This window comes from Taudactylus pleione, unplaced genomic scaffold (assembly GCF_031769625.1).
Source record: "Taudactylus pleione unplaced genomic scaffold, aTauple2 ptg000602l, whole genome shotgun sequence".
Taxonomy (NCBI): domain Eukaryota; kingdom Metazoa; phylum Chordata; class Amphibia; order Anura; family Myobatrachidae; genus Taudactylus; species Taudactylus pleione.
Window position 1 is genome coordinate 4,803,956 of NW_028285004.1, and position 15,227 is coordinate 4,819,182.

At 45.5% G+C, this 15,227-nt stretch overlaps 1 protein-coding gene across 6 annotated transcripts in view; it reads right to left on the reverse strand.

Moving 5' to 3' along the window:
* Positions 1-4,412: 4,412 nt before the first annotated feature.
* Positions 4,413-15,227, reverse strand: part of RNF2 (ring finger protein 2) — a 70,567-nt gene continuing 59,752 nt past the window's right edge. For all 6 annotated transcript variants that reach the window (XM_088453913.1, XM_088453917.1, XM_088453912.1 and 3 more), the window contains 3 exons: positions 14,938-15,210; positions 14,463-14,634; positions 4,413-5,278 (listed from right to left, as the gene is read on the reverse strand). In XM_088453913.1, the coding sequence (XP_088310039.1) occupies positions 5,177-5,278; positions 14,463-14,634; positions 14,938-15,210 (547 nt within the window). In that variant the 3' untranslated portion in view covers positions 4,413-5,176. The remainder of the gene's footprint in view (positions 5,279-14,462; positions 14,635-14,937; positions 15,211-15,227) is intronic.

A 15,227-nucleotide genomic window follows, 5' to 3' on the forward strand; every position in this document is an offset into this window, starting at 1 on the left:
AGTCATCATCATGATCAGTGTTTACTTGCACTGGCCCTGTTCTTGGTGTAAGAGCATCATCTGAAATTAAAAGGATCTCTGCATACACACAATGCATGTCTGTGGTGCTTGTAAGACAAAAAAACATGTTTGCTTTTGGTTCCATTTCTTGAAATATCAATAGACTAAAAATAAAAAAATTCTGCCATTTGGGTCACGTGTAAAGCCGCACATCCACTAGGCGAAGGCAGCACAATAGTACGATTACGACATTGTAATTGTACCATCATTGCTGTGCCTACACTGAATGATCATTCAGTGTAGGCACATCAATCATCTCTGAACATGGACAATCTGTCGTTATCGGCAGATTGACCAGCATGTTTAGTAGATGATTGATGTCGGAAACGACCAGCGGGAGCACGCACCGTTGGTAATATCCGACATAATAGTACCTGATTTGTGCATGATTACTGAGCAATTGCACGATTACGATGTCATACTCGTGCAATCGCTCAGTAACATCGCGTAGTGGATACGCGGCTTTAGAATGACAAAAAAACAAGTTATAATTTGTGTGGATACCGTAGCGGCCTAGCAGAGCTGCAGAGCACCCTGTGTTCATGATGTCATGAAGGGCTGCAGAGCACTGAGTGCATGTTGTCATGCACAGGGGGTGAGCACCAGGAAGTGCAGCACTATCCGGAGCTTCCTGAAGACTGCAGGGTGCATACCCGATGCTTCAGACAGCACTGCAACAGCGATCCTGCTTAATGGCACAACCCTATTTATGACCCTGGTGTACCGCATAAAAAAAAATAAAAAAAATTGATGTGCTTACCTGTTAAAATCGGGATGTAGTCTAGAAGCAGACGGTCACTGAGGTGGCTGGGGGTGGGTTATAAGGAATAAAACTGCAGGAACGTATTGGCAGAAGACCACGTGACTGCCCTACACAGCTGCTCTACAGAAGCAACATGTCGCACTACCACGAAGTTCCCACCGACCGGGTTGAATGAGCCCTCATCATGGATGGTGCAGGAAGATCTGCCACAGCATATGCATGGCGAATAGTCAAACAGATACATCTGACCAGCGTCTGCTTGGTCACTGGCCAGTCCCATTTATGAAAGTCATACAGGACAAAGAGAGCATCTGTCCTAAGCAGGTCCTTTAACCTATCTACATAAATCCGAGGGGCCCGCACGACATCCAGAGTGGCCTCCTTCGGAGAAGAAACCTGGAACCTGGAAAACAGGAACCACAATCTCTTGATTGATATGAAACCTGGAAACAACCTTAGGATGGTAACCTAGTCGCAGTCGAAGGATAGCTTTGTACTCGTAAAAGATTAGAAATTGTGAGTGACAGGATAAAGCACTCAAGTCCAACACCCGTCGGGCACAAGTTATGGCCAGGAGGAAGACAGTCTTCCAGGTAAATAGAATATTTAGCAAGAAGCTAAAAAAGAAATTCCTGTTGTGGGGCACTCATTTGTTGAAATATATGATTGTAAAGATAATATATGTTAAGATATAACCTTTATTAGCTATACTTTAAAAAAAATTTGAGTCTAACGTCTTGAACCCCTATGTTTTAAAGATGACGAGTCTACTCTCAATATACACACATTATGTAATAAATAATATATAATAAACACACAATGTGATATGGCGGTAATTAGTGCTATATAAATACATAAATGTATCAAATCATAATTTGGTGGCGAATATATTATATGCAAATATGTCTGACCACCAAGGAGTATAGAAACAGAAAGGGTTCTAACAAAAGAGATGTAGTACCTACATTTATATCAAAAAATCAAATGATAGGTTACTCCAGAAGTTATTCTATAGGAAGAAGTACATGATCACATATTGTATTAAATATACATCAAAATATGTTGAAAAGTGATTTTACATGTACTCTACATAGTCACAGCTTATTGACCTAATACCTGAGCTCTAGGTCACCAATACATAAATTTTAATATGAATTTATCGTACTGAATAAGTCAGTTAGCAATTAGTTTGTATATATATATATATATATATATATATATCACTGTATGAATTTTTTATAAAGTCAAATCAAGAGGTTGTCAATCAAAAAATTAAATTACAACCACCAGCACTTGAAACTCCCTTTGATGCATAGAAATTAAGACACACAGGGCTATAACAACAGTCTAGCAGATAATTAAACACACAGTATAATTTATTAAGCCCACATATTATGCTCTATTATCAGTAGGACTATAACAACAGTCTAGAAGCTACAGTATATGCATGTGTTAGGTAGTGTGCCTTATTTTCACAGATAACCAGATATGCAGTGTTTATGGCAGGTAACCCGCATATTATGCTCTATTGATGAATGAGTGTATCAGTAAAGAGCAGTACGGCACTTAAGATATCTCCGTTCCTTCTGCTGCCAGGCGTCTATCCAAGAGGACACCAGATGAGAGAGGGACTCCAACAGTGCAGATGGAAAAGATAGTGTGAGAGTGAAGGGGTCCCGTGCCAGGCGTCAGGTGGCCTCTGTTACCATCGGCATTGCAGAGACTAGATTCGCCACTGGAGTGTCACTCGCACTGAAAGAAGGTACCTGCTGTGTGGTGATAACTTGGAGATCTCCTTGGTGATAAGTATGCTGCCCCACAGAGTCTTGCTGGGGGCTGGTAAGATGCGCGTTTCGCCTTGTTAGCTCTCAGTGAACAAGCTAACGGAACCTGTGTAGAAACCACAGCAGCACAAGCCTTACAATTACTTAGCTTAGAAGCAACCACCTCCTTGGGAGCTTTACTCCTGGAATAGACAAAGGACGTAAGGCCAACCTCCAGGGCATCAACCAAGCTACCGATGGCCTTAGCAACCCAGGCAGAAGCAAGGGCTAGGCGAGCTACAGCACCCATATTGGAATAAATAGACTTAAGGTAATTCTCTAACTTCCTATCCTTCGGATCCATAAGTGATGCCGAATTAGGAAGAGGAAAAGTAGTATTCTTAACCAAGAGGGCAACATACGCATCAACCTGGGGAGGAGATTCCCTTCTAGTCCGATCGGTAGCCGGCAAAGGATAAAAAGTAGTAAATGCTTGGAAAATGGGAAATGCTTATTAGGCTCAGACCAAGCTTCTGTCAAGCTGCGCTGATGAAGGAAATTCTGACACTGCCTTGTTTTGCAGTTTAAATACTGGAGCATTGGATACAGGGGGCTGGTTCCGCATCCTTGATTAGTAAAACAGATTTAACTGCCTTACTCAAGTAAACCACATTTACCTGAGGCTGGGAATCCTTTGGAATAGACAAAGATTCTCCCCAAGGATCATCAATAGATCTTCCTCCAGATCAGAAGGAACATAGGAGTCAGATTCAATGTCAGATAATGGTGTAAAGCGGTCCCTCTTAGTAGGCCTATGCTTAGTAGTGCGCTCCCTGTCCAGCATCTGTTTAAAGGACTCAGATAGCTGTGCTAATCCCTGAACTGACTGCATAAAGGACTGCATCCAAAGAGGTTCCATAGTGGCAGGCAGCAACGGAGACGGCATCGCATTAGAACCCTGATCCACATCTGAAGGGCCAGCCACAGAGGGTGCTACCACAAGAGCTGGGACTCCATCCACTACTTGAAGTATTACCTGTGACAGCAAGGAAATCCAAGCAGGTTCCTGGCTGGCAGTCTCAGTGGAGATAGCCCCCTGCTGTGAAGTTGTAAAACAGCGAACACAGAAACCATCATGGTCTGGAACCTGTGTAGGAATGTGTGGTGCCCAGACTTCTTTCCACCAACCCAGACCCAGCATAAAGCCTGTGTCCAGGGCCGTCGACAGCCGCGCCAGGCCCAGGTGACAGGGGGTGTGGCCTAATAGAGGGAGACGTGGCCACACCTCATTAAAAAAAGAAATAATTTTTGCAGCACCGCACACTGGAGAGGGGGGCGTTGTGTGCCCCTCAGCCCGGCGCACAGCCAATGGGGGCCGCAATCAGCATGATCGCTCCCCCCATAGGCATAGGAGACTGCTCTGGCTGCTACTTTAGCAGCCACGAGCAGCCTCCCAGTGCAGCCCAGCACACAGCAGCATGCGCTGGTCTGCTGTGACATAAGAGGGAGGGGGAGCAGTGGTGGACCTGAGCCCCCTCCAGCAAGCCCGAGCCCAGGTAAATAGTACCTGCTCCCCCCCCCTCTCGGCGCCCCTGCCTGTGTCCCCTATAGAGGAAGAAGATAATATCAGTGATATTGATGTTGGAACATGACCAGTACGAAAGTCAGAAAATGGCCTCAGCACAAGGATGAGAAAAGCCTCAGCAGTGAAGGGGTTTAAGTGTTTTCTCAACTATTGGCTTCACACTTCAGAAGATATTCTTGTTTTCCATTTTATTCATTAAAACAGAATGTTGAAATCAGACATCTAAATTCAAGACTTTTACAAATTGAAAATAATTTATTTACAATTGTCTCATAATGTACAAATTACATGGACTTCAACAAGCTACTTTAAGCAAGTTCAGTTTGCAAACTTGTACAAGACAAACATTTACATGCCTACAAGAACTGTGAGAATATAAATACATGTGGCACTGTAAAATTTATTTTATTTCAAATAGTGTTTCCCTTTATTCACCATTATCAATACTAATAACTTGCAACACTTTTCTGACAATATTTCATGGATGCGACATGGGAAGGGAGACAATTATTTGAGAACACATATCTGCGCTTCAGAAGAAATAACAAATTTAATTTATCATAGAAATTATATACTTTTTGAATTGTATGCATTTGGGTATAAATATTTATGAAATGACAGAGCAATGTGCATACACTGTGCTCCAAATCAGACTAACATTTGTAATATATATCAAATGTCCCCATCTGTTTATTATGCTGCATTTGTATGCAAAAGAATGTATATTTTCAATTAAGCTAACATATTATATAAACAAGTAAACCAAGAGCATGAAAAGAAATAATTATCATGTAAAGCTATAGACCTCGTCGTAAAATAAATCCATTTTGCTCCAAGAAATTGTGAAGGACCACCTTCAAACACATGGTCACAAGATTGTTGTAAATAAGTTCAGGTATATCTGTAGAGTGAAATAAAAGGCGTCACTTGCTTCAAAAGTGCAGAGTTAATGATTGATTGAATCTTCAAGATAACAAAAAGCACCTTTCTGAAGAAAGTCCAACACTATTTGTGCTCCTTGGTGGGTGCGTAGTAAAGTTCCATTGGTTTATTTACCTTCCAGTATTTTTCGCTAACTAGCTCCAAGGAAAATGAGCCATTTAAAACCTAAAAAAGAAAAATGACGGTTTAATATTGTTATGTGGATCTAATTTCCTTCAATGGCTCAATATATAAATACATTTCAGGTGCAAGATCAACAGTGCTCAATGGTTCCAATAGTACCACCTTTGTGGAAAGATCATTGGTGTATGGAATCAAGACAAAAGGCTTAGCCTGCATGACACCCCCTTGTTGCCAGACTGTGTATGGTTATGTGCACCAATATTGCTATTCTACCTATGTTTATGTCTTTATGTGCCTGTATAGCAATGTATTGTATAACCTTGTATGTATTCTTAAATGTCACCAGGCAGAGTTGCCCGCACTGCTATTGCACTGTTTCTTTGTTCTTTAAGAGATGCTCTTCGTTATATGCAGTCTGGGTTAAGCCCCAGGGTCAGCTCAAGTGAGGTGAATAAGAGAAAGACCAGCAACGATTAAAAGGTGCAGTTACAGCGCAGTATTTCATGTGAGGCCAGTGCGGTCTAATGCCTCTGGTTGGACAGGACACAATGAACAGCTACCAAGAAGCAGCAGAATGGTCGCACAGGTGTCCAGGTGGCCCAGTAGTCTAGTAGGATGAAAGATCTGATAATTACCTCAGTATCCTTATGGCCTAACTATATGAACCCAAAGATTTACTCATCAGGATTAAATGTATGGATTAATTCCAAAACACCTACATAATGTAATTTAAATTAACCTTAACATAGAACAGAAATTTCCTTACACAAAGAAGTTATAGAACATTTACAACTGAAAAATAAAAGCCACCATACCATGACAGAATTTGAGATAATTCACAATGTATTTACATTTGACATACCTAAAACAGGACAGAGCTATATGTCACACAACGATAACTTTTGATATTACGTTTTTTTTTGTTTTTTTAATGGCTTACATATAAAAACAAACTTATGCAAATCAAAAGGAAGTAGTATGAGAGAAAGAAGGCCGCATTTGAATCTTAAATATGTATACTTTGCAGAATGACATTAATGAATTGACGGTGATCTACATGGTCCTGAACTTGGGATTCTGCCAATTCCTTAGCCTATGGCTACTGTAGTAGGTGTTGTTCTGGTCTCTCCCTGATCTCTTGTTCTGATCATTCTGTGTGTCTTGTGTGCCAAAGAGCCTGGCTGTAGTCAATTCATACAACCTTAACTAGTATAAGGGGATAGTGAGAACACTAGAGATTGTAAGAGCATTTTGTGACACTGTCCCTGTATCCAGCTCTTCTATGATATTTTTTATCCATCACTTGCTTTGATTTTATTCCAGTTCTAATCATAGTGTTCTGGCAGATTTTGTTTTTGGACACAATCATACTAGGTGGTGAAATTTGGCAAAAAGGTCACCCTATACTTCCTCTCCTACTCTCCCAGTGTTACTAGTGCTGCCATGTTGGAATCACAGTACACAATGGAAGTCTGCACTGGACAGGCTGCTATTATATGCCCAAGAGCAACTTCTCCCTACCATGCAAGAACACTTTGGTGACTAAAAATGCCTTTTCCAGCATGATGGAGCACCTTGCCATAAGGCAAAAGTGATAAATAATATGATCTATATTATTTACTGAACACCTGAGATATATTATTAATATAATTTACCATTTTTTTGGAAATACTCTGGGCAGCCAAGTTTCCTTTGTTTTGTACAATTGGTGGTTATTGCACAATGGGCCTGATTCAGACCCAGTCGCTAGCAAGCGTTCGCTTGTTGCTGGCAATGTTTGCTAATGTGCACATGTGTATACATCGCAGTGCGCGTGCGCAAACTAGTCCAAGCGATCGGCAAGCGCTAGCTCAACTAGCAAAGACAGCCCAGTGGAATGAGTGACAGGAGAGGCCGTTTGTGGGTGGTTACAGGGGCAGACCACTGGAAACGGGGGACTGGAGGCGCGAACACAGGCGTGCCTGAGAATCTTAACGCCGTTTCAGAGGCGTGCATGATTAAAAGGCAGCGTCATAGTACACGTCACCTGGTTGAATTATACACTGAAGTGCTCGCAGTGCTTGCGGCAAGGTATAGTCAACCTCAAGCGCTGCGAGCACATCCGATGGTGCTCGATGTACCAATGTATTTATGCACTTCCAGGAGATGACGTGCGCAAGTGGGCATCTTATGAATGGCTGGTGGGTGTCTGCATACACAAAGTGATCGCACGCCAAGACATAGTGGGCGTGCTAATGCCTTGCCATGCGATCGCCTGCCTTGCTGGGCATGCGATGGATTTGCATACGCTGGGAGCGAGCGACCGCATTAAGCTAGCGGCTCTAAATCAGGGCCAATGTCCCTTCTTGGCAGCTGCACTGTCCATCCTTAGATCCCTGATAAAGTGCCCACTCTGTCAATTTCCCCTAATTTTAAGAAAGAATTGGGACATCCAGTAGAAAATAGCAGATAAAACAGCTGGAGACATGAGAGAGGAAAAGAGGTCTGTGTTGGAGAAGTAATGCGAGTATCATCAGCATAGAGATGATATTGGAGGATAAAAGAGCCAATGAGCTCACCCAGGGAGTAAGTGTAAAGGGAAAACAGAAGGGGGCCAAGAGCAGAACACTGAAGGACAGGTAGCGGAAGAGTTTGAGCCAAGGCAGCTGTAGACAATTCACTTGATGAGCTTGGGGGCAAAAAGGAGAGAGAAGGGGAGGGAATTAGAGAGCGCGTTGGGGTAAAGGGGACACTTTTAATAATGGGAGAGACAAGCACATGCTTACATATTAAGCAATGGAGCCAGAGAGAGGATTAAGAAACTGGCAAGATGGGAACAGGCAGTGGGGGAGAGAGCGCGAAAGAGACAGGTGTAATTTGCAGCTGCAGCCTATCAACTTTTACAGCTGAAACACAGGCAGCCAAATGTGCCTGGTCATTGCCTAGGAATATTAAGAGTTATGGTAGACTTATCTTTGTTAACTATTTCTTTGAAGTCCATAGGATCCACGTGGATACCATGGGGGTGTGTGTGGTTGGAGTGATCCGGGAACCAAACGAACAGTTTAAGCTTTAGCTCCCAGGATGCCCCTCCACATATACCCTGCCCCCAGCCATAGACAGACAATTTTGTAAACAAGTCCAAGGCAGAAGCAGGAAAGAGGCATTACTCTCAAGAAAGACTCTCAAGAGAAAAAAATACCCATTGAGGCCAGGTGCGTCAGTGTGGGTGCCCTGTGGATCCTATGGACTTTGAAGCAATAGAGTTAAACATAGGTAAGCCGACCATAACTCTTCATTTCTTCTTCAGGGCCCATAGGGGATCCAGAGGGATACCATGGGGATGTCTCATAGCAGTTTCCCCTAAGGGTGGGGACGCTCCTGTGCAGAAAGGAGAATCCGACACCCAAAGGAAGCATCCCGAGAAGGGAAGCAGTCGACCGCCGACTTCCCGACTGTCTAATCCCGGCAAGGTACTAATAACAGATGTCGAAATCCCGACACCTGTCATTAGACCTACGCCGGAAGCCCAACCCCTGGCAAACTGATCGATGGTAAGCCGGGGGGGGGGGGGGGGAGGGGGAAAGTTAGATTAGGGGCAAAGTGGGGGTTAGGTTTGGGCACTTGGGGGGAGGTTAGGCACCCCTAACGGAGGGTTAGGGTAGGGAATTAGGTTAGCTATACTTACCAGAATGAACGATCGGGATCTTCACACCTGCCGGGCTGCCGCTGTCGGTATCATACGGATTCCCCTGAAAGGCAAAGGTATCAAAGGCGTACAACTTCAAAAAGGTGTGGATAGAAGACCACGTGGCCGCCTTGCACAAATGTTCTGCAGAAGCACCACGTCAAACTGCCCACGAGGATCCCACAGACTGAGTAGAATGTGCTCTAACCCTGTTTGGAACAGGAAGATTAGTGTGTAGGCCAGAGACATTGTCATGTGGAACAATCGAGCCAGAGTCTGTTTGTTAGCTGTCCAGCCTCACTTGTGAAAACTGTACAACACAAAGAGGGAATCTGATTTCCTAAAGGAATTTGTACGATCCACGTAGATCCGAAGAGCACGAACCACATCTAAGGAAGCTTCACCTGCAGAAAGATCCAAGGACTGGAAGGCCGGTACCACAATCTCTTCATTTAAATGGTACCGGGAACCGGGATACCACTTTAGGAAGGCACCCAGCCCTGATACGGAGAACAGCTCTGTCCGGATGAAAGATCAAAAATGGGGGGTGACAGGAGAGCGCTGCTAAATCAGATACCCTGCGGGCAAAGGAGATAGTGAGGAGAAAGACAGTCTTTGCTGTCAGCCACTTGAGGTCTACGGACTCAAGAGGTTCAAATGGAGGAGCCTGTAGAGCCCGGAGAACCAAGGACAAATCCCACGGAACCACTGGAGGAACAAAAGGAGGTTGAATGCAGAGAACACCCTGCAACATCAGGCAGGGGAGCAATCCTTCGCTGGAACCAGATTGACAGAGCAGAAACCTGAATTCTAATGAAAGCCGAGGTCTAATCCAGCCTGGAGAAAGGCAAGCAGCCGGGAGACCCTAAAAAACTGTAGGGTCATAGCCTCTGGAGGAGCACCATTGGAAGTAAGAGTGCCAAATTCTGTAATAGATGTAGGCTGAGACAGGCTTACGCACCCTGAGTATCGTCTGGACCACAGAGCGAGAGAAACCTTTGGCTCTTAGGAGAGAGAACTTAAGAGCCATGCTGTCAAAGACAGACAAGGTAGGTTTGGGTGCAGGCAAGGGACCTGCACTAAACAGATTCTGCCTTAGAGGAAGTAGCAAAGCAATGTCTATGGAGAGACTCCATAGGTCGGTGAACCAATGTTGCCTGGGCCAGGCTGGGGCTATTAGCATCACCATGCCACCTTCTTGCTTGAACTTTCAAAGAACCCTGAAGTCCCACCTCATTGCCAGAGCGTCCACGAAGGCAGCTGAGGGGTCTCTGGTCCTGGGCCCGAACCTGGGGACCTTGTGGTTGTGATATGATGCCATGAGGTCTACGTCTGGCAGGCCCCATTTGTCCACCAGGAGTTGAAAGACATCTGTGTGGAGAGCCCACTCTCCAGAGTGTGTGCGCTGACAGCTTAGGAAGTCCGCTTCCCAGTTGAAGACTCCAGGAATGAACACTGCTGAGATTGCCAGAAGATGACCTTCGACCCAGACCAGAATGTTTGCCACTTCCCGCATGGCTGCTTGATTTCACGTGCCTCCATGATGGTCGAGGTAGGCTACCGCAGTCGCATGGTCATACTGAATTTGGATCGGCCTGCCCTGGAGGAGATCCTGCGCCTGAGTGCTCTGTAACACTGCTCGAAGCTCCAGAATGTCTATGGGCAGGCAACTTTCCTGGGTTGTCCACCATCCCTGAAAGGTATGATGACCAGTTACCGTGCCCCATCCACAACGACTGGCATCTGTAGCAAGAAGCTCCCAATTTGGAATCCAGAAGGGGCGACCCTTGTCCAGATGGGATGTCTGTAGCAACCATGAGAGGAAAAACCGAACCTCCGGAGAGATGAGGATCGTCTGGGACCGGATCAGATGATACTGCTCGTTCCACCGGGAGAAAATCAGTTGTTGAAGGGGTCTGGAGTGGAACTGGGCGTATTCCACCATATCAAAAGGTGGATACCATGGACCCCAGGACCTGCATTGCTAAGTAAATGGATACCCTCCGATTGTGGAGCAAATGCACACACGCAAGTGTAGTGTCAAAACCTTGTCCGCTGGCAGAAAGGTCCTCTGTATTCGAGAATCCAGGAGAGCCCCCAGATGTACCATCCGCCAATTGATGAGCCAGCCGTGTGCCTGCAGTCCAGGGTCAGCTGGAGATGGCGCTGTAATACAACCGGTGAGTGTGCCAAGATTAAGAGGTCGTCTAGGTATGGCAGGATTCTGACTACCTGGCACCTGAGGTGGGCCATCATAACTGTCATTATTTTGGTAAAATCCTGAGGGGCTGTTGATAGACCAAAGGGCAGCACCCGAAACTGGTTGTGTTGCTGCAGAACAGCAAACCGTAGGAACAGTTGGTGGGTTGGAGTAATAGGTACATGCAGGTATGCATCCTGAATGTTCAGAGAAACTATGAAATCCCCAGGTTCCAATGCCAGCACAATTGATCGTAGAGTCTCCATGCGGAACTTGGGCACTTAGATATATTTGTTGAGGGGTTTGAGCTTCATAATAGGCAGATGAGACCCATTTGGGCTTCTGAATCGAAAAGAGTGGAATAAAAACCAGTTCCTTTCTGAGTAGAAGGAACTAGCATTTTCACACCTGAACGCAGCTGGGAGTAAATGGAGTCCTGGAGGGCCAGGGCCTTGACAGGGTCTGATGGGGGGCCTGTACAAAAAAAATAGCTGGGGATGACACCTCAGGAAGGTGAAGGCGTACTACTGAGAGACCACTTCTCGGACCGAGGCGTCTGTTGTTTGACGCCCGGGAGTAGGCCCGCCCCATCAGGTGGAGGGTTTGTCATCCAACTTGGAAGCTGGACGTCTGGCCGACCAACACTAATCGATTTGCGGCTTGTTGGTCTTGTGCGAACTAGACTGCCTGGGAAAGGACTGTCCTCTTGCCTTATCCTGGGGGCGAAAGGACCGAGCAGAGGACAGCCGCTGATGGCAGAAAGGCAGATTTTGAGGCTACCATGGTAGCCACAATCTTGTCCAACTCTGCGCCAAACAGCCTGTCTCCAGAGAGTAAGGTAAGGATTCAAGTGCCTTCTTGGATGCCGTGTCCGCCTTCCAGGACTGTAGGCAAAGGACCCAGGGGGTGACTACCGAGGTCGCAGGTACTTTAGAGGCAAGGAGTCCAGTATCCAATGCAGCTTTTCAATAAGAGGCCACTTCCTGAATATGGGAGATGTAGGCCAGTTGTTCCCTGGTAGCATCTGATGGCAGACTCTCCTCCAATGCTTCTGCCCATCCTTCGATAGCCTTAGCCACCCAGGCCGCAGCCATACCTGGCCTAGTGGTAGCACTAGAAACTGACTTTAGACAAGTTTTCTAGTCTTCTATCCGTGGCATCCTTAAGGGAGGATGTAGACGGTAAAGGCAGCGTAGAGCTTCTGACTAAGTATGCCACATGTGAATCAACAGTGGGACTGACTTCCCACTTAGTACACTCCCTAGTAGAGAGAGGGTAAAAAGACGCTATTTTTGGGGGGACCTGGAACCCTTTTGCCAGGAGTACCCCAAGCTTCTCCCATGAGCTCAGTGAGCTGTTCTGACTCAGTGAATTTAGTCTTAACCACTTTTTGACGTTTAAACATCTGGGTTTTAGGCTTAGGGGCTGGTCCATAATCCTCTATATTCAGGATTGATTTAATCGCTCTCACTAAAGCAGGAACATAAACTGTTGAATAGCGGTGCTCTTCGCCTGAGTGTGACTCGTAGAGAGAACCTTGTGCATCATCTGCCTCCTCAGATGATGCCTCAGAATCTAAAAGCTGGGTAGACTGAGAGGATGATACAGTCCGCCTATGTGCTTTGGTGGCGAACAGTCTGTCCGCCTGTAACCTTTGGTGAGAGGCGGCAGACGTTTGAGCCATATTCTTAACTGAGTGGGCATAAACATCCATCCAAGGAGGATGCATAGGGGGTACCGACATAGTAGGTTGTAATAGCTGTGGGTACCCATGGTGGGAGGCAGCATGGGGGCTGATAAGTGATCCACTAGCTGCGTCTTAACCTGGGATAAGGAGGACACCCAAGGTGATTTCTGGACAGGGGCTGGTAAGGTGGACTGATGAGTAGATTTATAACAATTAGCACACAGACCATCCTGTAAATCCTGAAAGGGCAAGCCCGCAAAACAGGATTTGCATGTAACCAGCGCAGGAACCTCAGCCTCCTGTTTATCCTTGCCATTATAAGACATAGAAATAGCCAGCAAGTAGCACACAATAAGTTTATAGCTAATAATGCAATGTGACACCCATCACAAATACAAGTAAATGTGAAGTAATAATGAACTCCTACACATCTGATAGTTGAGGGTTTAAGAAAGAGCAGCAGGGATAGATATAACTGACAGTCAGAAAGTTTAAGGCAGTATATCACCACAACAGAGCTAGCACAAGTCACATACATTGCATATAAATATACTTATAATGGTTACTAAATCAACTACTCAAGCCTCAAAAGGCTGGTAGGATTTGTGCCCTGTATAACCTGGCCCCAGGAAGAAGTATACAGGGAGACTGGACCCGAAACTCCTGAGACCTGTAGCTTCAAAAAAGCCCTGATAAATGGCTGCTGAACTTCTCATATAGGGGGAGGAGGGTGAGGACGAGTAGCAGCTCAGAGGCGGGAAACCTCTTGTGAGGGATCATGCTCTGGGCTGAGGGAGGGGCTGCTGCGGGAGAGCTTACCTCCCCACTGCTGCATGAACCGCCGGGTGCCGCTGGCCTCTAACATGGTCCCAGACGCCAGCATTTAACTGCCCCGGTGGTCTAGTGGGAGAGCAGACGAACCAGTCGCCACACTGCAGCGTCCTCCGGCAGGTCTCCACTGCCGAAGGTAAGGACTGCACAATACGAGATTCGCCTTACTTGTACCTCTCCATCTGCCCGGCTGCAGTCCTGGGTTTCCAGTGGAGCGGCTAGCAGAGCCCCGCTGGTGCCCGCTGTAATCATCGGACCACTCACCAGTGTTGCGGCGCCGGTAGCTGGAGCAGCCGCACAGGCGCCCAGTAAGAGGCCTTGCTGCTTGCTCATAATAATAATAAAAACCTCTAAAATAAAGCTTGGGGCTGCCTAAACAATCCCCCTGTTCTAAAGGTGTGACTGTCCTATCCAGCGAAAAACTGTCTGCCTATGGCTAGGGTATATTTGGAGGAGGCCCAGGGCATCTTGGGAGCTACAGTTTTAACTGTTTGGTGCCCGGATCACTCCAACCACACCCCCACCCCCCATGGTATCCCTGTGGATCCCCAATGGACCCTGAAGAAGAAAAGTATGTGGTTTTTATTTCATTGCATATGAACTGCTACGCAGGAGTCCTTGTCAAGCATGTCATAGTGTTTCCAGTGCAGTTTAGTGTATGCATGAAGTACTGCATTTCGTACAATGTTGAGTGTTAATTTCGCCCTTTGCAACCATTCCATTACTTAGCAGTCACCACTTGAATAGCCACTTGCTGCTGCTTAGTAATTGAGGGTGCGGGCTATCAGCTGGTGAGCACTCTGAATATGGGACATGAGTTTAAAAAAAACAATAAACTTACTGTAAATTGCCCAGCGGCTGTAGCAATGTATATAGTATACTGTTTTTCACTGGCAGTATTCAGATTCATCTGGTTTGTCTCCCCTTTACTCCGAAATTCTTCAAGAGCCAGCCTCACCGCAAGATATTTAGATAAATGATCAACTGTGGCATTGCCAGAGGTCTTTATGTATCTTTAAAGTGAAAAACAAGGATAAATTAACAAAATAGTATTATACATGCACAAATGCATCAGTCAGCAGACTATGCAAGGAATCATATGTACACAGATGAAATTTGTAATTTTTTTTTTTTTTCTTCAAATGGCATTTATTAAGTTACCAGAGCAATGGCCACACGTAGAGCGTCATGTCTGCTGGCTAAGCAATATTAATGTTTGTTTTGTAATTACACTCACCCAAATATTTTGCATAACAATAAATTTGCAATTTTTATATTATAGCATATCGATTTTACAGATAATATTTACTTATTACCGGGTCTGAGCATTATCATCCTTCTCCATTAGTGTAGGATGGGGTCTGAAGACCAACTCTATCTCACTGGATCCATCCAGTATTGGATCCATTGCAACAGTCTCATTGTTAGTGTCAAGTTCTAAACCAGAATCATCGGAAGTCTTGGTCCTCTTGTTACTTGGCCCAGCTTCCTGGTTGCTATGTACAGAAGCATTACTGCAGTGGGAACTGTCTGCGTTATCCTCTGCTCCACTCCCATTCTCCACCTGCTGTTTCTTACCTCTCTGTAACCTGCAATGAAAAAAAAC